The following is a 24,239-nucleotide window of genomic DNA, read 5'->3' on the forward strand; positions in this document are numbered from 1 at the left end:
GTTAATTTTGCTGATGATCTTGACAAAGTGACCATAAGGAAGGAAATGGAGACTAGAGTTTATGGGACTCACCTTCAATCCCAGCTCTCTGGAAGCAGAGACAGGCAGATCTCTAGGTGAGCTTAGTCCACACAGTGAGGTCCAGGCCAGCCGGGGCTACATAGTGAGACCTTGTCTCAAAAATTAAATTAATTAAATAAAACAATAACTTTAAAGAAAGGAAAATGAAACAAAAGTGAACATCTTAATGTGATAAGGGAAGCTATGCTTCCCTCTGAGAATGCTGAGACTGTGGGATTCTAGGCTTAAGTGGGAATGTGCCCATGTAGTAGGGGATTTTTTTTCTTCTCTGGAAAGTAGAGTGGGACTGGCCAAGGAAACGTTCTATGAGGGTACCCCTGAAGTAGAGGTGAACACCTGACTATTTATAGCACTTTTTTATTCACATAATTTACATGTGGTTTGGTCTTTATATATGCCATCATAACAAACTTTTTTGAGTGATTAATTTCAAGGTCTTTGCCCAGTTTTACGTGAAAACACCAAGGAACACAGGCACCTCTAGATCAAGTGGCAGCAGTGAAAGTGATTAGCAATGCATTTCCTAAGGGAGACAGGTTTCTACAAGTGAAAAGTCAAGATTCCCAGGACCCAGATTCTTGGAGTTAGTATTTGATTATATTTGTCAAGAAGCTCAGGAATTACTAGTAGATTAATACACACACACACACACACACACACACACACACACACACACACACTACTGACCCATACTTGACACAGGGTGGACTAAGTAGTGATGACCCTTCACAGCTGCCCCACCCCCAAGGGCATGACCTGTTCAGGATTCATGTTTGGGAATATACACAAAAGGAAAATGCATGCATCCTCTGTGACTAGGATAGCTTGGGAATCTGTGTTTATACAGCTACCTAGAGAAAGAGGAGCATTGTGTGGACAGATAAGGGACACTCAGAGAGTTTGAAAACCACATGTTCTTAGGGTGTTGAAGAGGGGAAAAGAAAGGATGAACACATGCTAGGAAACTTCCTGCAATCACACCAAGAAGGCTTTATTGAGAATGTCTCAAGCCACAGTCCAGTCCATATCCCAGGCTACTAATCCCAATTCAGTTGCCAAGATCCTAGAACAGAGCAAGGCCTAAATGCCTTTTAAGACTACTAAAATGCGATTGGCTGAGGGCAGCAAATTGTGGGTCCCATAATGTGGCGAGTAAGGACTACTTCTGACATAGACTCTGGCCCCCACACGTTGATCACTTCCCCCTGGTGGAGCAATCTTGCCAGGCCACAGAGAAAGAGGATACAGGCAGTCCAGGTGACACCTGATTGGCTGAAGTCAGATGATGGGGGAGGAGGGATCCCCCTTTCTAAGGACTAGGGAAGAGAGGGAGGGGGTATGTGGGACGGAGGGTGGGGCTGGGAGACAGTGAGGGAGGAGGCTACAATAGGGATGTAAAGTGAACAAATTAAGATTAAAAAAAAAAAAAGAATTTATCTTCAGACCAAGATTCTTCCTCCCTTCTCTGCAAAAGTATGGAGGCATCAGAGGGAACTTCTGTACCCCACTCTGTATCAGTTTCCATGAATCTTCTACCCTGGAATCAGAGGTACTCAGTCCTGAGAACCAAAGGTCACATCATCTCAGAATCCTAGGTACTACCGGGTAAGTTTTTAAGCATGATGCCCAAGCATCAGAAAAAAAGAGGGGATCATTTATCTGGCTGATTTCTTTTTCTTGTTATTTTTAGTGCTAAGGAGATAGAATGATGACTTTTCTTCCCACATACTGTGCTAAGGATTTAATCTATGACCTGGTACATACTAAACACATGACTCAGCACTCAGCTGCCCTTCCAACTCTGCGCTAGTTAATAATGTATTTTGTTTCTTAATCAAATCCTTGAAGGCCGTTATTGGCACCTTAATGTGTTGACTGACAGATTGATTACATATAAAATGTAGTTAATCGGCGAACCTCATTCATTTGGGTGGATGGTTATTAAGGGAGCTGACCTTCTTTCTAGAGGTGAGGAAGAAAACATGCTTCAACTAGTAAGTACCCTGGTGAATCAAGGAGTCTCCTGGCCCAGAGGGCTTGTTGGACTTGATACGTTTGGATGGAGCTGGAGCCCCAGAAGGCCTTTTAATGGGAGAACTTGGTAGCTTTTGCTTTAGTGTCAGGAAGGTGAGGTCATAATTTATTAAGAATCCATCATTATAAACATAGAGCTTGTGATCCCACGGGCAGTAATTGATGCCATGCAGTGTTTCCAGCATCTTGTCCAATAGGATGCTGAGGTGGTGTTCCTGCCCAGTGGTTGTGTCAAAAGCGTAAAAGATCTCCTCTTGGCGGGTGTTTAGTGAGCGTAGAGCATAGAGCACCCCACAGGCCATGAAAGCCCCTGAAAGAGCAGGCTTATACTGGCTGGTATGCCAGGTTTGCTCCACTTCGAGGGTGCTATCATTGAGACGACTTACAACCAGATTGCCCTTGCTCTCCTCTGTGGCATAGAGCACCCACAGTCCCTTCTCATCACCAGCGAAATCGAAGTCAGTCCAAGGCACACCAGCGTATGAGAAACGGTTGTTGTAGGTGGCACCAGGCAAAGAGCGTTTCAACACTAGTCTGTTGGAGGAGAGGTCCACCTTGGCCATGTCTCTTGTGCCATAGTAGTTGAAGTACATGAAGTTCTTGTACACAGCATTGCCACTGCCATCACCATAGCCCATCCACTGCTCATGGTGCTTCAGCAGAACCAGGTCGCCATAGGATTTGTGCAGGCTGTAGGAGTCAAAGTACCTAGACCAAGCCCCGCAACATTAGAGCCAGTAAGTGACAGCATTAACCAGGGTAGTAAAGTAGTATGCGCATAGTCAGCTCCTCATCCCCGAATGGCACATCTGTAACACAACCCCTACATTCAAGCCACAGGGAGCACAGGGGAGGGGATGGATGGAGAGATTAAGTGTAACAGCCAAAGGACCAGGATCTCTTGGATATGACAGGGATGTTGCACCAATGAACTCACAACAATATGGTCACCTGCATTAGACCAATAAACATTCCAACATAGATGTGGGAAAGACTTATGAGGTCACAGCTCCAGGTGAAGAGCTACAAGCAGTCCACAGCTGTGGAAAGAAGGAGGGTCTGTTGTCTTCAGGGCAAACTCCCTAACAGATTTCCCATGCCCACGTGGTCAGCCCTACACATGTGTACATATAGGAAACACTAACTAGACTTTTTAGAAGTGTGTGTGTCTGTGTGTGTGTGTGTGTGTGTGTGTGTGTATGTGTGTGTAACTACAAAAGAAGAAGACATAAATTTTAAAGGAAGATATGGGGGGCCCACAGGAAGAGTTAGAGATGAGTCAAGGAAAGAGGGGTGGACATGATAAAAATACATTATACTTACATATGAAATTCTCTCTCTCCCTCCCTCCCTCCCTCTCTCTCTCTCTCTCTCTCTCTCTCTCTCTCTCTCTGTCTCTGTCTCTGTCTCTGTGTCTCTGTCTCTCTCTCTCTCTCTCTCTCTCTCTCTCTCTCTCTCTCTCTCTCTCTCTCTCTCTCTCTCTTACATACACACGCACACAAAAAATAAACTGGCCACAAATGTTGCTTAACCATTTTCCCCAATTGTTTTTTTTTTTTGCGGGGGGGGGGGGGGGGGGGTGGGGTGGGGCAGGGGGCTTCAAAGGTATTATTTGTCCTAAATCAACCTGAAGAAACCTTAAGAGAATAACGTCCCATATCCTCTAAGGGGGGTTGGGTAGGTTTCGGTTTGCTCTCTTGGTCTACAGATGCTTATTTTCATTGAGAGTTGCTTATAAGTTATTATTGGTCTTATACAGAGAGAAAACTAGGTTGGATTCAAGGACATCTCTCTTTTCCTTTATCTTTCTTTTGTAGGTAAGGAGATAGGAGCTAAAAATAAAGAAAGAGGGATACAGAAATATAGAGGGAGGATAGAATAAAAGGTATATTATTGAATGTACTCCTCAATTTAAGGCCTTAATTATTACTCACAAATAAGGTTATTTTTAATTCATTGGTATAGAATTTTGTATATTGATGCAAATAATGGTGATGTTGAATATCAGTTGAATTTTATCATAAGAATATATATCCTATGCCTAACAGATAGATATGATTCTGTAGATAGATAAGGTAAAATAGTTAAATAATGTCTCCAAAAGCCTCAGAGACAGAATATGACATTTAAAGATGTTTCTAATTATTCTAAAGATTCTTTAATAACAAGACATGTTAACTCCTGGCAACACCCAGCCTGCCTCAAAGAAGATGATGAGCATCAAGGAGATGGCTTCAAATGTGGCAGACAAACCACTGGGCAAAATGTCCTCGTTTCTGCCACAGACAAAATTCTGCCTAAAAATAGGCAAGCTTAGATGCAGACAGAATCTATGGCCGAATTCTGCCAACACAGGATAAGAAAGTCCTCAATAGTTCCTGCCTTGCAAATATGTCTGTCAGGTATAATGGGCTGGAAGGCTGAAGATGATGCTCCAATGTTACAGAGAGGGTTGGGTGACTGTTCAGGCAGTAAGCTGTCTTTGTCATTTTTTCATTTTGGAAGCTGCTAACATGCACTTCCAGTTCACTCAGGTATTTAAGTTTTATTCCTTCTTATGTCTCTGCTGGGGTTGCAGACCAGATAGTTTAGTCTTACAAATACGCTTAATTGATTAGGGGTTAAGATGTTTTTAGATCAAGATAGATGTTTTAAGATAATAGAGATGAGATATGATAGATATTGATTTACATTCAGAAATTTAGACCCAACAAGATAGGAAAGATGTTTACTTCAAGTTTGTCAAATATAAATAGCCAAATCACTATGAATATAACATTTATATAATTCCTGATTATGTCATGGTTCTTCCTGCTGTATGTAGCTTATTTTATTCATGTGTAATAATATAAATGTATATGTTTAAAAAGAAACATCATGAAAAAACTGGAAAGCTTCATATAGCAATTAAGAGCAAGGGCTTTGAAGTCAAATGGCTCAATTTTTATTCCCTTTTACTTACTATATGCTATGCCATAATGAATAACCTTTTAAAAAGCAACAGCTACAGTGCCTGCTAGCCATGTAAATACATATGCTCATTAAATTATATTGAAAACGTTATATAAGGGAAAGTTTACTCTCAAAGATTATAGGATTATAGGGCTAGGTTTCAGAAAGTTTAAGTTCTTTCTTCAAAGTCACAGAGCTTATAAGTAAAACCTGACAGGAATAACAAAAGAATATACTTCATTGATTGTGAGAGCTGACCTAAATAATGAAAACAATAAATTTAGTACAGTGTTTATTGTAAAGAGCAATCAATAAATGGTAGCTGATGCAAGTTTGTTGTTGTTGTTGTTGTTGTTGTTGTTGTTGTTGTTGTTTTGAGACAGGGTTTCTCTGTGTAGCCTTGGCTGTCCAAGACACCCTTTGTAGATCAAGCTGGCCTTGAACTCACAGTGATCCACCTGCCTCTGCCTCCCGAGTGATGGGATTAAAGGCGTGCGCCACCACGCCCAGCCTTTTTTTTTTTCTGATGCAGTTTTTATGGACAGCCCCTGTACAAAGGCTGAACTACAAGCCACCAAACAGGGAAATGAAAGTAGACTATGGTTCTAGAATTAGGTTCAAGGAGATTTCAAATAAAAGCATTAAGTCATAAGAATTCTCATGTCTTAACATTGGGCAGTAAGTTCTAAAGTATCAATTAGCATCTTGAGAGTAGCCATAGTAATGACTTACTGGTGTATCTTACAGGCTACACGTGCTAACTGGCGTTGGGGAGCATTATTATGACTAATGTTCAGCTTTTTTGAGAAAAGTGGAGCTCTTTAATGGCTGGCTCCACCCACATTTATGTCTCTCTCCCATGACCTAGTGCTCAGGGTAGGTCCGTACCACACTTCCACATACATTGACTTTAAGCAGAGTGAGCTGCACCCACCTACCCAGCCAGCTGAGGTAGTACTGAAGCACTCATACACCTGTCCCTTGATTCCTGTAGCCATTCATTTAACTAACAAATACTCGTTAGCGCCCACTGTAGCGACTCACACTTTTCCATGAAACTCATGAAATTTTATTATGTCTAATTATCCTCGTGTTAAGAATGGTTCATACAAGTCTTCACATACCAAGAGATTGGGATAGATGTGAGGACATCCTACTGAGACTCTAGGTAAGAGATATATAGGAGATGGGAAAATAGAAGGACCCAGAGGGTCCTAGAAACCTACAAGAAGAACATCATGATGGATGGATTGGGGCCCAGGGGGTTCTTCTCAAACTATTGCACTAACCAAGGACAATACAAGAGTAAACACTGAACCCCTACCCAATGGACAGCACATTCTCCACAGTTATGTGGAGAGCCGGGACTGACTGACATGAGCTCTGGTGCCCCATATTTGACCACCTTCCCTTGGTTACCAAGATGAGACTTGATAGCCTATGACTATATTGTGGGGGAAGGAGGTCCTTCTCGGACTTAGACCTAGGGGAGGAGAATAGGGTGAAAGCAGGAGGGAGGGAAGAATGGAAGGATACAAATGATGGGATAACAACTGAGTTGTAATCTGAATAGATTAATAAAATTAAATTTAAATTTAAAAATGCTATATTGCATATTTATGACATGGTTCAGATTCTCAGTGTCTTCAAAATAAGCCAAAACCCACAATGGAATCATTCATTCACCAAATAATTTTTGTAATAATAAAATATTCTGGGAAACTGTCAAAAAAAAAAAAGAAAGAAAGAAACCAAAAAATAAAAGCAGAAGAAAACAAAAACAAAAACAAAAAACAAACAAACAAACAAAACCCTTCAGAGTACTAGGGGCCATGCATGCCCCACAGGAAGTAGTGGGTGGTGATCTGCCAAGTCTAGGCTACTCTGGCTGGCCCCGCAGCAAACATAAAGCAAAGGTAAGAATCTGCACTAGGGCTACTAAGAAACCTGTTGAGGCCAGGTTAAAGTACATATGGAATGGATACGGGCACAGAAAATTTGTCATCTAGCACTCACCTGCCGTCAACACGCAAAGGAGCCACCCAGTAAAGGGAAGAAGCTGGCTTGGATGCTGAGTCACGGCCCCAGGCACCTGCCTTGTGTGACAAACCCCTCCAATTGAGCATCAGCACAAGAGGTTTGCTCACTTTCTGCAGGCCTCCGTGAGCACAGGAACCTGCAGGGGAGAGCAGGCAAGATGCGAGCTAAAGACGAAGCGTGTACCCCCACAGAACGCAGAGTACGGTCCATAATTAGCACATGCATGCTTGGGAGTATGCTCATGAAAGTGTCTTCATAATCATTTGGATAGACAAATTTTGCATGAATAAACCAATCTTGGTATACAGGGCAATCGGAGATTAATTCCTTATCAGTATCGTTACTGGTCTTCCCTTGATCCCTCAGTCTATTATAGAAATCATGCTTTCAGCCCAGCCATTGGAGAAAAAAATCTTGGGAAAGTCTGTGAACTCACCAGGAGCCAGAGGTGGGCTGGGGCTTCTGGAAGACTGTTCCTGTTCCTTCTCCCTCTCACACTCCTTTAGTTGGCCCTCAAGGATGGTCACCTGCTCTTGGAGGGCCTGGAAGCTTTGACGGTCAGAGTCAGCCAGAAGCTTCAGCGTCAGACTGGCGTTAGTCACCTGAGAAAAAGGGATCCCAGGAATGCTGAGCACAAGCTGTTCTCAAGCTCAATTCCCTCTGTCCTTTTTTTTAGTTCAGACTCCTCTCTGGAGAGAAGAGGTTTTGGAACATGTCAAATATACACAGTCAGGTAAGACAGAAGGCTGTGAGGGGAAAGGCAAGCTCTTTCATCTAGCTACATACGCACCTGGCTCTGGAGTTGGTGGAGGAGGTCCATGGCCCCACTCACACCTTCGTTGGCCTTAAGCTGGGCTGCCAACTCCCATGCTCCTTCCAGCTCCAGCCGCAGCAGGTTAAAAGCTGGGTTGTCGTACAGGGACACAGTGACACCAGGATTACCGGACTCCAGCGTGTGACTCAGTTCGAGAGGCTGGCTGGTTTGATCTTCAATGGTGCATGCACACTCCTTGACCCGGCACAAACAGACAGGTGTATAGTTCCTCTAGATGTCAAGGAGCCTGACTCTTCCCCTCCACTCACATCCAGAGATGATGACTGTTCAAAGCAACCATGTCTACCACCTTATTTAACAGTAGGATTATCCCCGATTCTTACCTGAGGACATTCAGGCCCTTGTTTTTCTGAAGCCAAAACAATTCCACCTTTACCATTCTTAGAACCCTTCAGAGCCACCCCTCAGTGAGTAAAAATGTAAACAATGCCAACTTCTAGCCTGGACACCACTTGCTTTGCTAGAAGCTCAGCAAAGTAAGGTTCACCAAACCACTGGCCACACTGGACTGCAGATATATTTCTGCTCATTTGCCCAGATTATAGGCTCAGTGCCAAGCTTCCAGATCAGCCCATCAGCCCTTCCACATGGCTTTCTACTTCAGTTCATTATCACAAACTCTCCTCTGCTCCTTCACATCAGTCATCCTGCTTTCAAGCTTTTGATTGGACTATATGTGTGTCTGTGTTTCCCCCTTTTTCAGAGGATTTATATCCAGTAATTTATCTATTAATGTAAGAAGCACCTGTGATGCCAGGGTGGCGCACACCTGCAATCCCAGCACCTGGGAAGACAGAGGCAGGTGGATCTCTGTGAGTTCGAGGCCAGCCTGGTCTACAAAGGGCATCCAGGACAGCCAAGGCTACAAAGAGAAACCCTGTCTCAAAAAGCAAACAGCAACAAAGTGCTTGTAAACATCTATTAACCATGTTTTACTGTTGCTACTATTGGAGACTTTAGGAATAGTACCGAGTTTCCCTTTGATCCTAAGTACTACTAACCTCAAAGACAGGGAATCATTAGCACGGACTCCTTCCTAAGCTGATGCCCATAAAGGATGTGCTTCCAAACCTACCGCCCCAACTCCCGTGCAAAGCTCCAGCACTCACCCTAGACAGCTCTTGCTCAGCCTTTTCAGTGAGCTTCTGTAATGTACCCTGTAGCTGTTCCAGCTTCTGAAGGATGACAGAGTTGTTGGCCAGATGGACCACGCACTGGAAAGTTCCGCTCTCATCCATGGAGTTTAATACACTTCGCACCAGCTGCAAAAGCAGGGTTATAGGCACAGTGAGGGCAGTGAAGCACCCTGGACCGCCACATGCTGTTTGCAAAAGTGAAAGAGGAAAAGAGGCCAGCCCTGCCCTGTGATACTGGAGAGGGTTAGTTCACTTTGCATGTGGGGATCTTACTGACTGTCTAGGGGGTCCCTCTCTTGGGAGTCTGAGTTACATTTAATTTGCTAGAAGTAAAGTTTCAGTCCCCTTCTTAGCATCCATTATTTGACCAACCTCACCCTGCATCGTGTACTGAATGCTTATGGCTGCACTCCACATAGCTGATTGCCAACATTCCCTTCATCTGTGGGAGAAGGCAACCCGTTTTCTGGCCTTCAGAAAAGCACCGGGGCAGGCTTAAGGAATTCCAGTCCTCGACAAAGACCCTACTCTTAGGCAAATCCCCACAGCTTCAGCCTCTCCTGAAGAACACAGGAAGACAAATCCCTAATCACCAAGGGAAGCAGCAGGCGGCATCTACATCTGGATGAGACCTACCTAACACTCCTAAGAACACGGCGTGAGGTGAGCGGTGATCCATGCATCACAGCTGAAAAATCACAAGGGGCTGAGACTAAAGGAATCTTGCGAAAATCATGTAATTAGTAACTGACGAGGCTGCAAGCTTCTCCAAACGTTGACATTTATTCCAGATCTTGTGCTCTTACATCGAAGGCAGCTCCACAGCCCTACACTACGATGGGGTGGGTCAGCATGAGCCAAGAAGGGGAGGGGGAGGGGCACTCCCTTGCCTCAGTGAACCAGGGCATGCGTGCAGACATTAGGGCTAGGTGACGGGTAATTTGAAATCTTCTTACCCTTGCAAAACCTGACTCGCTCACATCCAGTTCCAATCTGCTGGCTCTAAAGCCATGTTTACTTTTTATTTTCCACTCAACATTGAATATGTCATCTGTCTGCATCCCACCTTCAAGTGGGTAGTGATAAAAGTTGTGGAATTTGCCCTATTGTTTTACTTTAAGATAGGTAGGTAGGTGAATAGATTAGATAGATAGATAGATGATAGATATGATAGAATATAGAGTTTGATCAATAGAGATAGATAGATAGATAAATGATTGACAGATGACAGTTGATTGATAGATAGTGGATAAAGTAATTGAGATGGTGTCTGCCTGCTTGTAACAGAGTCACTTAGATGTGTTATTATAATTCTTTCATTCTTTCCCATTTCCCATTTTGAAGCCGACCACATTAGCACTAGATTGAAAACTCTTTCCTCTAGTTTTAGAGTAGGCCTGTGGTACCAGCTAGTGGTTTCTTTATAGAATAGTCTACACATATGGCCTCTGTGTATCTCTGAGCTTAGCCCTCCCCCATATCTTTTTGAGCTCTGATGCCCATAGTTTATTCTGGCCATGGCTCCAGCCTGAAACTCACTCTCAGTAGGTGTTAGATTCAGGCAGAAACTAAAATAAAGCTATAATGCCCAGGCCTGGCCACCCTTATCACTAGCATCCTTATCACAGGAAGAGTATGCACTGCATTTGTGCATAATAAGGACTTAAAACCATAGGATGTAAAGTCCAGAGTGTTGTCATTTGTTCTCTCTCTCTCTCTCTCTCTCTCTCTCTCTCTCTCTCTCTCTCTCTCTCCTTCCCTCCCTCCCTCTCTCTCTTCCTCCTTCTCTCCCTCTGTCTCTCTCTCTCTCTCTCTCTCTCTCTCTCTCTCTCTCTCTCTCTCTTCTCTCCTCATCCTATGTCCATACTACCCCCAAGGGAATATTAGAGTGAAATTCTGTCCCACCCTTCATCTTTCCTCCTCCAGTTCTCTCTTGCCAAGGACCTAGAAATTCTTGAACAAAGTGAGAATGGAAAAGGAGGCCAGCCCCAAACATAGAGCCATTCCCTTCTACATGACAGCTTCACCCTTTGCCTGTACCTGAGGCTGTCCTGGAAGCACCAGGGGCAGCAGCAGAATGGAAGCCAAAAGAGCTGGGCCAGACTGCATCTTGGTCCAGCTGCAGGTATGGGGTGAGTCCCCAGGGCTCCCCTGAGCTTTTATCTCCAGTGCAAATGAATAGTCTCAGTAGGAGGGGACAAAGATTTCAACATCAAAAGGGCAAGGATGGGTGGAGGGTCTTGAAGGGTGGGAAAGGGTGTCAGAACACACTGGCGATTGCAAACGTGGGTGGAAGTCGGTGCCCTCTCTGAAAACAGGGTTGCCCTCATCCATCCCAAGCCCTAGCCAGGCCCTCCTGTACAAATAGATTAACGCAAACCTGAGATATCTAGAGGGGCCTTGGATGGGGCCCTTTCAGTGGGGATTATGATCTTTTCCTCAACTTTCAGGGGAAGAAGGCTCTAGAAGGAAATGCCACCTAACCTGTTCAACCTAAGGACAAATGCCATTTACTTAACCACTTAACCATGTCCCTTGGATGGGGACCAAAGTGTGCCCCTGGGGGGGGAGCGGCGGATTGCTTAAGCAACACTGCAGTATGTCGCCCAGTTACAACCTTTCCCTCACCCTTAGCAATCTCCCGTTTTCACTATACTGGATACCCTAAACATTCCCACTCCACTTCACGCCAAACGCTCTCCTAATCCCCCTGGGCTGCATGGCCACAGCCTCTGCTGTCTGTGCTCTAAGAAGCCTCCATGCCACCAGCAACAGGAGGCGACTAAGCCTCAGTTCTCTGATAGATATTCTTATAGAGAAAGAAGAGTTTGGTTCCTAAGGCCTGGACAAGAAATCGCAGCTTAGGGCTCTCACCTTTGGCTATCCTAAATATCTCTGTCTGTCTGTCTGTCTGTCTGTCTGTCTGTCTGTCTGTCATATTACTTGATTTTTTTTTTTATTACTCAAGCAATGTGGGGTCTCCTTGGGAGACACTAGATTTCACTGGAAAGTTTCCATGAAGGGCTTCTCATTCCATTTTTATTGAGAAGGTCAGTGTCTATAACTGCTAGGTATGCCTACTGCTGTTTGCTTACTTCTCACAGCGCCCCTAAATTCAGATTCTGTGGACACTTAGCACCATGGCCCCCTGACTACTCACTCATCCCTTGAGATTCTATTGTCACTGTACACCTCATTTGAAAAGGCACATAAAGTCCCCATTACCTTTTCTAGAAAGACTTCAAGAGCAGAGATAGAGATAATTCTAAGGAATAATATTATACTGCAATATTGGGAAAACTTTTCTATGAGGTTATATTTTATCCTGACTTATAGATTGTCACTGTCTTGCTCCCTTCTCAAAACTCATTCTCCACTGAGTCCCATTACCCTGGTCTTTTCATCCAGGAAACATGAAGGTTGAAAAAAAAAAAAAAAAACAACCCCTGGCTATCTTGGGAGTTGGTTCTGAAACCAAATGTGCACATGATATGAGAACGCCTGGAATCAGGGTCAAGTGAGTGTCACTAGATCTGGGTTTGATGGAGGAGCAGATGGAAGGAAGGCCAAGTAGGACAGTAGCCAGGACAAGAAGCATGGCAACATGAGCTGCGGCTGTTTCCCGTACCATAGCAACTACGCCAATGACGCACCGGGAAAAGGCAGGAACTCCCTCAGAATCTGATCAGAAACAGGAACCCTCCTGGTGAAGTAGCCTCAGTATTCTCCCCTCCACCCCACCCCCACCCCCACCCACAGCTTTCCAGAGCCCAAGGTATTAACCCCCCAGATCAGAAACCAGTCTCCAGGGTTCTGTTCCTTTATCCACACTACACTATTTCTCCAGCTCCTCCTGTCTTCATCTCTTCAGCAAACGTGAAATTCTTGCTTGATGCCAGGTACCTTACAAAGGTTCTCACACAGCCCAATCTGGCTCTGTGTAGAGTGAATGGGAGAGACTGTGGTCTCAGCGATGTGTCCTGGGCCTCCTTGTGTGTCACTGGTAGGCCCACACTCTTCCATATTGTTGTGATTTGTCCCTGGACCAAATGGTGCAGCTAGAGAGAGGTCAGTGTAATGTACTCAGCCTGCCCACATGTCTGGAATAGGTAGTGTGGTCATATTACCACCTAGTGGCAGATGGTACTATGGTACCTTAGGTTCACCCAGATGAAGCTTGCGGTTCCGCTTGACTGTCAGAGCCCACCTTTCTCACTCTTTGTAGCAAGTGCCTAAGCCTCTGAGTGATCTGCTGCGTGCGCACTCCATAGACCACAGGATTAAGTGCTGGAGGGACTACCACGTAGAGATTTGCCAAAAGGATGTGAATGTGTCCCGGAACTGTGTGGCGGCCGAAACGGTGAGCCAGGAAGGAAAAGAGAGCAGGTGTGTAAAAGAGAACAATGACACCAGCATGGGCCCCACACGTACCCAAGGCCTTGTGGCGGGCACCATGGGATGGCAAGTGACAGACAGCACGGAGTATGAGGCCATAGGAAGCACCTATGAGCCCTAGGTCCAGGGCTGGGGAGAGCAGTGTGGTGGCCAGTCCATACCAGATATTGGGGCGCGTGTCACCACATGCTAGACGAGCCACGCCCATATGCTCACAGTAAGTGTGAGGCAAGGCCCGATGCCCACAGTAAGGGAGTCTCTGGAGAAGGACCACGGGGGGTGCCATGACACAGGCACCACGAGTCACGGCTGCTACGGCCACTATGCCTACCACACGCTGGCTCAGCAAAGCCCCATAGCGTAATGGCTGGCAAATGGCCACATAGCGGTCCACCGCCATGGCCAGCAGCACCGAGGACTCAGCAATGAAGGCCACATGAGCAACAAAGAGCTGAGCTAAACATCCCCCAAAGGAGATTTCATCCGACAAGCCCCAGAGCACAGCCAGAGCTTTAGGCACCGTGGATGTGGCCAGAATCAGGTCAGCAGCTGCTAGAAGCCCCAGAAGCTGGTACATGGGAGCCTGGAGGGTTTTGTCAACTGCTACCAGCCCCAGAAGAAGGGTATTCCCTACCAACGATGCCAGATACAGTAGGCACATGGGCACAGAAAGCCAGGCATGCAGGCTCTCAAGTCCTGGCACACCCAGCAGGACAAAGGGCCCAGGCCCAGAAAGTGTCTCATTGAGGGCGAGCAGTGCAGGGTCCAGCTCCATCTTCCGCTTCCGGCTGGCTCTGTCCCTGCAGGGCATAAAGGAGGCCTGTGAGCGGCAACTGCAGGTCTACAGATATTTGGGGTGAAGTCAGGGTTACAGAAGGGAGTGGGTAAGTGGCTGCAGCGCTTTCTGATCGCTGCACCATAGACTGCTATGCTGAACAATGGACTTCCCAAGAGCATTGTGAGGTTGCTAGCGTTTCCATATGATGGATGGAAGAATTGGGGATCTAAGTGGTTAACAGATGCCTAGTCACGTGGCGGGCAAACAGAAGAGTTAGGGTTTGAGTCGAATCTCATCTGTCTAATCACCAGGCACTTTTGAGTGTTCCTTACTCTGCATGGAATGTTCCCTGCATCAGCCCAGGCATGTGGGGAAATCATTCTTACTAAGTGACAAGCAGGAAATGCACATCAGAGCGATCAGGATGAAGGAGACAGGCAGTGTCTCTTCCAGTCCATTCACCGACACATACTAAGGTGGAGCTCCTGGTCCACGATCCTTTCCTCAGAGTATATTAAGGTTATATTCACTCTCCCAAATGTTACATCCCTCCCACTGTGTACAGGATGTCTTCCCGCGGCCCATGATATCTCCTCCTCTAATTCTGGTCCATCAAAGCTCTAAGTACCTGATTTTGTGGAACATAGTATTTTCTTTGATCAGTATTTACACCTGAGATTCCTCAGATCCAATTTTGTGGTTCCTGTTTCCTCTGTCCTTTGTCCATGAGAAGATACTATGGAGTCTATGAAATCAAGTTTGGGAAAATCTGTGCCCACTAAGGATAAAGGTCATTAAGTCTAGGGTAGCAGTGGAAGGAACGGAGGCTGGGTGTCTCCATAGCAGTGGTCAAATTAAGACGGTGGTGCTGGAGTTAGGACAGACTGTGGGGGGTGGGGTGAGAGAGAGTGGGGGAAGAGAGTCTCTATTAGCCTGACAAGCCTCAAACTCACAGAAATCCATCTGCTTCTGCCTCTGGAGCTGAGTAAACCCGAGTCAAAAATGATAGTCCAAACATGCAATTTCAGCACTTCAGGGGCTGATGCAGGAAGATTGTGGGTTCTAAGTCACCCTAGGCTACCTCAGATACCGAAACCACCCCCATCACACCACACCACACCACACACACCACACCACACCACACACACCACACCACACACACCACACACACCACACCACACCACACCACACACACCACACCACACACACCACACCACACCACACACACCACACACACCACACCACACCACACCACACACACCACACTACCCCGTCACACCACACACACCACACCACACACACCACACCACACAGCCTGGGGTAAAGAATTGCAGTGGGATAGTTTTTGTGTTCTACTGAAGACAGTTTTATCATTCAGGTTCCTGAAGAGTAGAATCTGGTACTCACTCTAACCTGGTCTGTTAGACTATTAAATTGCAGACTGAGGACCCTGGGACAGAGGACCAGAGAACAGTTTGGCAGAGCTGTCAAGTTTAGCAGAGGCACTTCTAGGCTGGGCACTCATCTGAACAGCCACAGAGAAGAGAGGTTAAAACCGACACCAGACATTACCACATGGAAGTCACTGATTAGAAACCAGAGCTTCCTTCTGGAAGTTGTTTTGCCAAGTCATGAGGCCCCCGCCCTGTCCCCCTGCCATTGGGCCCCATAAACTCCTCTGGATGCCAAGAATATCTTGTTCAGGCAGGGGAGGGCGGGGGCTTACACAGGGCAGACCACAAGGAGCCTAACATATCAACTCCCTCAGTAGCTGGGAATGTCTGTCCCCAAACACAGGGGTAAATACACCCTGTTCCCCAGCATGGGCCCCTTAACAAAGTCCTATGCTCAGGGTGAGGGCTCCGGTGGCAGACATCCTGTTGGCACCTTTCCAAGGACAACTGCTTTGGACCCTTCATACCCACAGCATTACCTCTTCCATTTCCCTCTACACACTAAGTGAAGACGGGGAGAAGAAAACTGGGAACCCTCACCCTCCGTGCACCCTCTAGCCCAGTGGTTCTCAACCTTCCTAAACACTGCAACCCTTCAAAACAGTTCCTCGTGCTTTGTTGACCCCCAAAGCATAAAATTATTTTTGCTGCTACTTCATAACTGTAATGCTATGAGTCACAATGTAGCTATCTGTGTTTTCTGATGGTCTTAGCCAAACCCTGTGAAAAAAAACATTCAACCTGCCAAAGAGGTTGTGATCCACAGGTTGAGAACCACTGCCCTAGCCTTCCCTCTGTCCTGTCCTGACTTTCTGAAGACATCACATTTTTCTACCTGCCTGCTCTATTCTCTTAACACACTGAGCCCTCACCCCACATGGGAACCTCATTGTTGCAGTACCATTTATCAAGAGGCATGCAGAGGGAAGAGAAGCAACAGTGTTCTTATTCTCCCTTAGCTTCCAGAACTAGCTAGAACACAACCAGGGCTGTGGCACAGAGTAGGTGGGGACACTACTGCAGACATGCCACATTACCTTGGGCTGCTTGTTGGGATCAGAAAATGCCTATACATAAAGGCTATGGTCACAGAGCTCGGGACACATCAGATCCCCCAGATCCAGTCCAAGGCTGTTCCTCCTCTGCCATCCCCAGCTCCGTTCCTTTTGGGACAGTGGTTTCCCTTTGGTGGAAGCTGCCCACAGCACTTGCTTAGATTCTGAATGTCTATCTGGCTGTGTGTCCCTTTCTAGAAGGTGTCTCCATTCTGACTCGCATGGGCTTGTCTTTACCAACATCAGCCCTGGGACATGGGTGGGTCATAAACCATCTAGGAAGCAAGGTTTGTCCCTACCCTCTGCTGCCTCCAGACACCATGAGGTCATCACCATCTCTTCTGTTTTTCCTGATGACCCTCCTTGCAGCTCCTCCTCTCCAGGTGTCTCATGAACCAGCTTCTGCCTAAGAGGCTTTGGGACAACTGTCCTGAGCAAAACAGAGCACCAGACACTTACGAAATTCAGCCAGATGGACAGAAGACATAGTGAAAGGGTTAAAAAAAACTTGTTCAGTTTTTTTTTTTCTTTAAGATCTGGGGAGACTCAATTAACTTGGAATCTGGTTGATCTAATTGTGGGTCCTCGCCTGACTTTGGAAGGAGTAAGGATGGGAATATGACATCAAATTATATTTCTCTTGTTCCTGTTTGTTCTCATTTCAGCACAATGACAAAATTCAGAGCAGGCTCAGGAGCCACATACATAGTAATATATGACACATATTATATAATATATAGTGATATATTATAAATTATATATAGTGATATATATATATATATAAAGTGTTACAAATCTAAAGGACTAGGGACATAGCTCAGTGGTTAAGCACTTCCCTAGCTTGTATGAGACCCTAGGTTTAAGCCCTTGCAGTACAAGGAAACTAAATAAACCACACCTCAAAAACTATGTAATGTTACAAGGTTCAACAGTGACTATGTGGTAGTAAGTACTCAGCACACATTACACATTATTGAATTTGCAAGTGCACTTTCTTTACTCCTTGAATCTATCCTTCAGAGACCCTTTCTATTCCAGTCTTAGTGTGCACATGTGAGGGACCATCTTTCCCTACCTTAAATTTAAAACTTGACCCAAAACGTGAGTTGGAGACTAAAGCAAAAATTGTGAGCAGCCTAATGGGTCTGAACTTAATTTGTTCAATTGATTCAAAGGGTGAATAGAAGGTGATTTTCATTAGATCAAAGAATCAACTGCCTTTGGCAATAGAAACCATTGGGATTAGACTGGTTACTAGACCATTAGTAAGCAACACGAGAAGCATGGTATACTACCCTCACATGCCACCTTGCCTTCCCATTCTGACACAAAACAGTGAGACAGAGGAAGAAGAATAATGCTTGGTGCCAGATTCTCAAAGGTGAGGGCAGAGTGGCCCTCCTTGGTAGAGCAGGAAGCTAAGCGCAGAGGGTCGAGGAGTACCACATTGCAATGGAGGCTTACTCCTATGGTTCTGTGAAAAGGAAAATTAAAGTCTGGACAACTCACTTCATTACTTTGGACCTTCAGTGTTGACCTCAATGTGGAAGAAATCCAAGGAGAGCTTATAAGAGAGGCTTCCTTACAGGAGTCTCCAGATCGTGTCTAGGATCTGAACGACCTTGGCCAACAATGTTCTGCTACTGCTCATGGGACATGGATTTCTCACCTCTACACGGCGGAAGCTGGATTAAAGATGAGGAAAAGGGACCTTGTCTCTCTCCACCAATTTCTGCCTTGGGTCTTGCTTCTCCAGTTCCTTCATAGGACAGGGTTCCTAGAATGGCAGAAACTCCAAATATGCTTCTGTGGCAAGCTCAGAGAACACAGGTGTGAGTGAACAGGATTCATGAGCTTCTCCTGTGAGCACCTCTCAGGGGCAATGAGCACCATGCCCCTGCGGGCCTGAGGTCTCAGCTGTGTGGTGTTAGTGAGGACTTAGCAAAGATTTGAGGCCATCTCTGTGGACTTCCCTGGGCCCCAGGTTTATATACCTGACGTACTCAGAACCTAAAGAGAAATGGAAACTGGGCCAAGAGATCCCCAAAGATCCATTGCATGTGACAGGAGCAAAACCAGAGAGACATTCTCTTCTCTCTAGACAAATGGTAAAGCCATTTGTCATTGGGAAGTTACTGTTGTTCTTAGGGAGTGGGTATTTTTATGGAAACAGCCTAGATGTTTTTCTTCCAGGCTAAACTTTGAAATAAAATGTCATGACTATGCAGCCTTGAGCACTCTCCTCAACTCTTCCAAGCTTAGTGTTTTCTTGGTGTGATGAGGATGGGACATCACCCCAACCCCCAAAACTAGCTGTGTCTACAACAGTAACATACGTGAAGCATCCTACAAGTACACTTAATGTACCTGAAGTGATACACAAGGTTGTGGGTCTTGGCAGGAGCAGGTTGAAGGCAAACCCTGCCTACCTTAGATATCAGCTAGACCTACATGGAGGCTCTTACACACCAAAGACAGACATTATTCTTCACAGCGCTTCCTTCTCCTCAAACACTGCACAATTTCCCATTTTTGAACAACTTAACAGGCCTCACTGTCACCACAGAAATCCAAGTTCATCCTTGGTTTTAGTTCCCAGTTATAATGAAATTTTGTGCATGCACTTATAGGTCGGATGACAAGAAAAATAATCAATAGAAGTCTATCACTGAAGAATTCACACACACAAAATAATACATAGGATTGGACAGTTTATGTGTGAAAAAGTCACCTGTAGATTATCATCCATGATCTGATGGTGAGACAGAAAGACTGTAACCTGATATGCCACAACTTCCAAGAAGAGAAGATGGACCTTTATTTCTCCTTGAATAAACAGTTAAGAGGAGGAGGCTTTAAAAACTACAACCTCAGTTTTCAGCTTGATGGATCTGAAGTAAGAGCAGCAACAACAGCAGTATAGACACTGACAGAGTGGCTAAAACAATCAGCAAACCCAAAGACTTTCCTTTAGGCCTGACCCTACGAGATCAGAAAGCCCACATTCCCAGGGAAGATGATGGCTTCTGGGACAAAGTCGGTTTTCTTTAATGATGTGGCACCTAGTGGACAGAGGCTCCAGCAAATGGCCACATATCCAGGAGTATACTGGCAGCACAAACTGGACTTGATGGGTTTAAAAAGAAAAAAGAACACAAGGTTGGGTTGAGTAGGGAAAGTAGGTGGACGTGGAGTAGCTGGAGTGTGGGGAGGGTAAATATGATCAAAATACATTGTATAAAATTGTCAACTTATAAAAGTAATTAATTAGCTAATTAAATTTGGTAAGAAAGATCACATATAAGAACCAAGGCTCAGCCAGGTGCAATGGCGCATGCCTGTAATCCCAGTACTGAGGAGGCAGAGGCAAGTGGGTCTCTGTGAGTTTGAGGCCAGCCTGGTCTACAAAGCAAGTCTAGGACAGCCAAGGCTACACAGAGAAACCCTATCTCAGAAAAAAAAAAAAAGGCTGCTATGAACATGGATAAGCATATGTCCCTGCTGTGCGGAGGAGCATCTTTTGGGTATATTAGTAGGAGTGGAATAGCTGGGTCTTGAATTTTCTGAGAAAGTGCCAGATTGACTTCCAAAATGGTTGTACAAGTTTACACACCCATCAGCAATGAAAGAGTGTTCCTCTTTCTCCACATCCTTGCCAGCACGTGCTGTAACTTGAATTTTTTTATCTTAGCCATTCTGATGGGTGTAAGATGGAATCTCAAGTTGTTTTGATTTGCATTTCTCTGATAACTAAGGATGTTGAGCATTTCTTTAAGTGTTTCTCAGCCATTCGACATTCCTATGTTGAGAATTCTCTGTTTAATTCTGAGCCCCATTTCTTAATTGGGTTATTTGGCTTGGTGGTGTTTAATTTCTTGAGTTCTTTATATATTTTGAATATTAGGTCTTTGTCAGATGTAGGGTTGGTGAAGATCTTTTCCCAGTCTATAGGCTATCGCTTTGTTCTCTTGATAATCTCTTCTGCCTTTCAAAAGTTTCTCAGCCTCATGAGGTCCCATTTATTAATTGTTGACCTTAAGGCCTGGGCTGTTGGACTTCTGCTCAGGAAGTTGTCTCTTGAGTGCCAATGAGTTCCAGGATCTTCCCCAATTTTTCTTTTAACTGATTTAGTGTCTCTGGTTTTATGTTGAGGTCTTTAATCCACTTGGACTTGAGTTTTGTACATGGTGATAAATATGGGTCTACTTGCATTTTTCTATATGTAGACATCCAGTTAGACCGGCACCCTTTTTCATAATAGCCAGAACCTGAAAACAACCTAAATTGTCCCTCAGATGAAGAATGGATAAAGAAACTATGGTACATTTACACTATGGAATACTACTCAGCTATTAAAAGCAAGGAAATCCTGAAATTTGCAGACAATGGATGGTACTAGAAATGATCATAATGAATGAGCTAACCCAGACCCAGAAAGACTCAAATAGTATATAATCACTTATAATTGGACACTAGCCCAAAAGGGATGTCTGATGAAAGTCTTCCCTCACCAGGAGATTGGGATAGATCTGAGGACTTCCTACTGGGACTCTACGTGAGAGAAGTATGGTAGAATGGGGGAAATAGAAGGCTCTAGAGGGTCCTAGAAACCTACAAGAAGAACATCATGACTGGCAGATCTGAACCCAGGGGTGTCTACTTAAACTACTGCACCAACCAAGGACAATACACGCAGTAAACATTGAACCCCTACTGAGATCTAGCCAATAGACAAGACATTCTCCACAGTTGGGAGGAGAGCAGGGACTGACTCTGACATGAACCCTAGTGCCCCATATTTGACCACTGAGGCCTGGTGGCACTCAGAGAAAGAATAAGCAGGCTACCAGGATTAGACTTGATAGGCTATGATCATATCATAGAGGAGGGGGTCCCCTTCTGTCACAGACCTAGGGGAGGGGAACAGGGTGAAAGAGGGAGGGAGGGAGGAACAAGGAACAGGAGGATAGAAGTGATGGGATAACAATTGAGATGTAATCTGAATAAATTAATAAAAAAAAACAAAGCTCATCATGAAGGATTTCTGACAGAGGCCACAGAGCTATAGAAGGTACATTCCCTTGAGAAGAAAGATAGAAATGTAATAGCAGCTATCTGAGCAGAAGAGAAAGACTGGGAAAAGGAAGAGGAGACAGTACCCACAATGGTCCCTTCTCTGTTTTGCTTTGCTCTGTAACTCCATTAGTCTTTCATGGAAGCCGTTCGTGCGTGTCAGTGAATAATCATGGGTTTTATTTCCTACGTGGATAAACAGAGTATGTGCTTTCATGCTATCTTAACTCACAATCTATTTATTTATTGACTTCCTCAGAAGGCTTTTAAAACATCAGCTCTTAGCTAATCCATGTTCTCAACAAGATGAGAATTACCAGAAGGGAAAAAAAGAGAAAAGAGAAAAAAAAAAACTGCCAGAAAAATTTTCTGCCACCTGTGAACAGTTTTAGCAGCCTAGCACAGAAAGCAGAATTATCATGGAGTATGATGGGCCTTAATTTTTGATGACTAGACTTCAAATAGCCATAGAGTGAGACGGTGGCAAGAGGCAGCAAACTGGGAGATATCATAGATATTTAAAAAGTAAGCCCTGACGACCTTGTGGTGCTTGGACTGGTTTGTGAAAATAACACATTTCGTACTTCAAAAATCCTTTTTAAAGATAGGTCAAAAATATTCCTGCTATAAATAAATAAATGAGGAGATAGATCTGTCAATTACATTGATTTAATCATTTCACAATATATGTATGTATGTATAGCAATATACATTATACCATGCATCTATTTTTTTTAATGTACAGAAAAGCTTCAATGCAAAGCATATGCCATCTCGATTTAAAAAAAAATAATAGTAACTATACAATTTAAATTTTAAAAAGACAACTACAGTTAACAACAATAATGAAAACAGGCCCTTCAACTCCTAAGTATTTTTCCCATCCTTAGTCTATTTTCATAATTCTCAGCTCAGTCGGAAAGTCCCCAAGACTGTCTGCCAGGTCTGCATTAGTGGCCTCCTTGCTACAAACCTGAAAAGGTCACTTCAGAGAAGGAGATGTGGATAAGGACGCCCTCCTTGCCCCAGTGCTCCTTGTTGTAGAGAGGGAGGGGGTCCATCTCTGCATCTTGTTGTTTGTTTTCTTTTGTTATCTTTGGATAACGTTAAGCTACTGGCTTAATTCCTTTCTTTCTTAATTACTATACAGAGTAACAGGGGTTTCATTGTGATAGTTCCATACATTTGGTTGACCGCCCCTGCCCCCCCAACCCTCCTATCCCCCCAACTCCCCCCCCATTCCCCCACACACACTCTTCCCCTCCCTAGTTTCCTCCCATTGTTCCTCCTCCCTGCAGTGGCCAATCTTCTGCTTTCACATCACACACGTTCTATTATCTTCTTCCCCTCCCATATCTCCCCCACTTAAGACCATTGTTTTCCAAAGTGGAAATGAAATATAGATGTGATAAGAAAAAAAGGAGGGGGAGGGAGAGGGAGGTACTCGCTTGAGGAAATCGGGAACTAGGTAAAAAGAGGGAGGATAAAGGGGGCTAGAAACAACTGAGAACAAAGCATAATTAATGGCATATACGTATGAAAATACCATCATGGCATTAAATTTGTTGCACCAAGTGACGTGTGGTGATTCCGGCCTGCAGTCCCAGGAGAACTGCCTCCAAGAGGAAGACAACCTAGTCTACTGGTGAGCCCCAGAGCAGCCTGAGCTGCAGAATAAGTGTGCCTGTCCCAAAACAGCACAAAGTCAGCTGCAGAGTAAGTGTGCCTGTCCCAAAACAGCACAAAGTCAGCTGCAGAGTAAGTGTGCCTGTCTCAAAACAGCACAAAGTCAGCTGCAGAGTAAGTGTGCCTGTCCCAAAACAGCACAAAGTCATAATGAAACTATCTGAGAAAAGGAAGGAACAGAGACAGTATCCCAGGAGGAGGACAGGGAGAGAAAGCAGCCAGATGCTTCCCCTTCATGATAAAACGCCAACAGATAATACACAAAACTGAATGTATGGCCCAAAGAAATGTACAGCCCAGGCGTGTAGTGGCTAGGGAGCTGGAAATCTGCAGGGAAGGCTGAGATGGCTGCTTTTCATTACAAGCCTTATAGAACTTCATCCATGTGAAACCTGTATTTATTTAAATGCAATTAACTAATTAAAAATTAAGGGAAGAAGAAAAGATATCTCTTCCCTTATCATGGTTCCTTTTCTGGTTTTATGGCTTACACACACAAACACACACACACACACACACACACACACACACACACATACACAAAATTGGATCCACATGAGAGAAACACAATGTTTGTCTTTCTGAATCTGGGCAACTTTGTTTAATATGATAACTTCCAGTTCCATATTCCTGCAAATTTCTTGTTTTTATGTCTGACTAAAAATCCACTGTATAGGTACCATGGTTCTTTTTTTCTAAAGAGCTTTTGTCATTTTTGAT

General features: G+C 44.7%; 2 protein-coding genes across 2 annotated transcripts; both read right to left on the reverse strand.

Moving 5' to 3' along the window:
- Nucleotides 1-1,056: 1,056 nt before the first annotated feature.
- LOC311580754 (olfactomedin-4-like) lies at nt 1,057-9,404 on the reverse strand. Its single transcript, XM_084752416.1, has 5 exons — nt 9,052-9,404; nt 7,898-8,116; nt 7,544-7,709; nt 7,084-7,243; nt 1,057-2,823 (listed from the first exon to the last, which is right to left on the reverse strand). Exons 1-5 carry the CDS (start codon nt 9,178-9,180, stop codon nt 2,073-2,075), a joined length of 1,425 nt encoding a protein of 474 aa, XP_084608542.1. The 5' UTR covers nt 9,181-9,404; the 3' UTR covers nt 1,057-2,072.
- Nucleotides 9,405-13,240: 3,836 nt separating this feature from the next.
- Nucleotides 13,241-14,248, reverse strand: LOC311578563 (olfactory receptor 52D1-like; the record flags this gene model as incomplete). The annotated part of the gene is made up of 1 exon (XM_084748460.1): nt 13,241-14,248. One exon carries the CDS (start codon nt 14,246-14,248, stop codon nt 13,241-13,243), a length of 1,008 nt encoding a protein of 335 aa, XP_084604586.1.
- Between the last annotated feature and the right edge of the window lie 9,991 nt (nt 14,249-24,239).

This window comes from Acomys minous (assembly GCF_964271855.1).
Source record: "Acomys minous genome assembly, chromosome: 2".
Taxonomy (NCBI): Eukaryota; Metazoa; Chordata; class Mammalia; order Rodentia; family Muridae; genus Acomys; species Acomys minous.

Excerpts from the sequence above, each read along its gene's own strand:
- LOC311580754 (XM_084752416.1), bottom strand. The coding sequence starts at position 9,180 with ATGGATGAGAGCGGAACTTTCCAGTGCGTGGTCCATCTGGCCAACAAC. Across the intron at positions 7,244-7,543 it reads CAGCCCACCTCTGGCTCCTG|GTTCCTGTGCTCACGGAGGC; the intron begins GTGAGTTCACAG and ends TCTCCCCTGCAG. Across the intron at positions 2,824-7,083 it reads CCTTTGCGTGTTGACGGCAG|GTACTTTGACTCCTACAGCC; the intron begins GTGAGTGCTAGA and ends GGCTTGGTCTAG.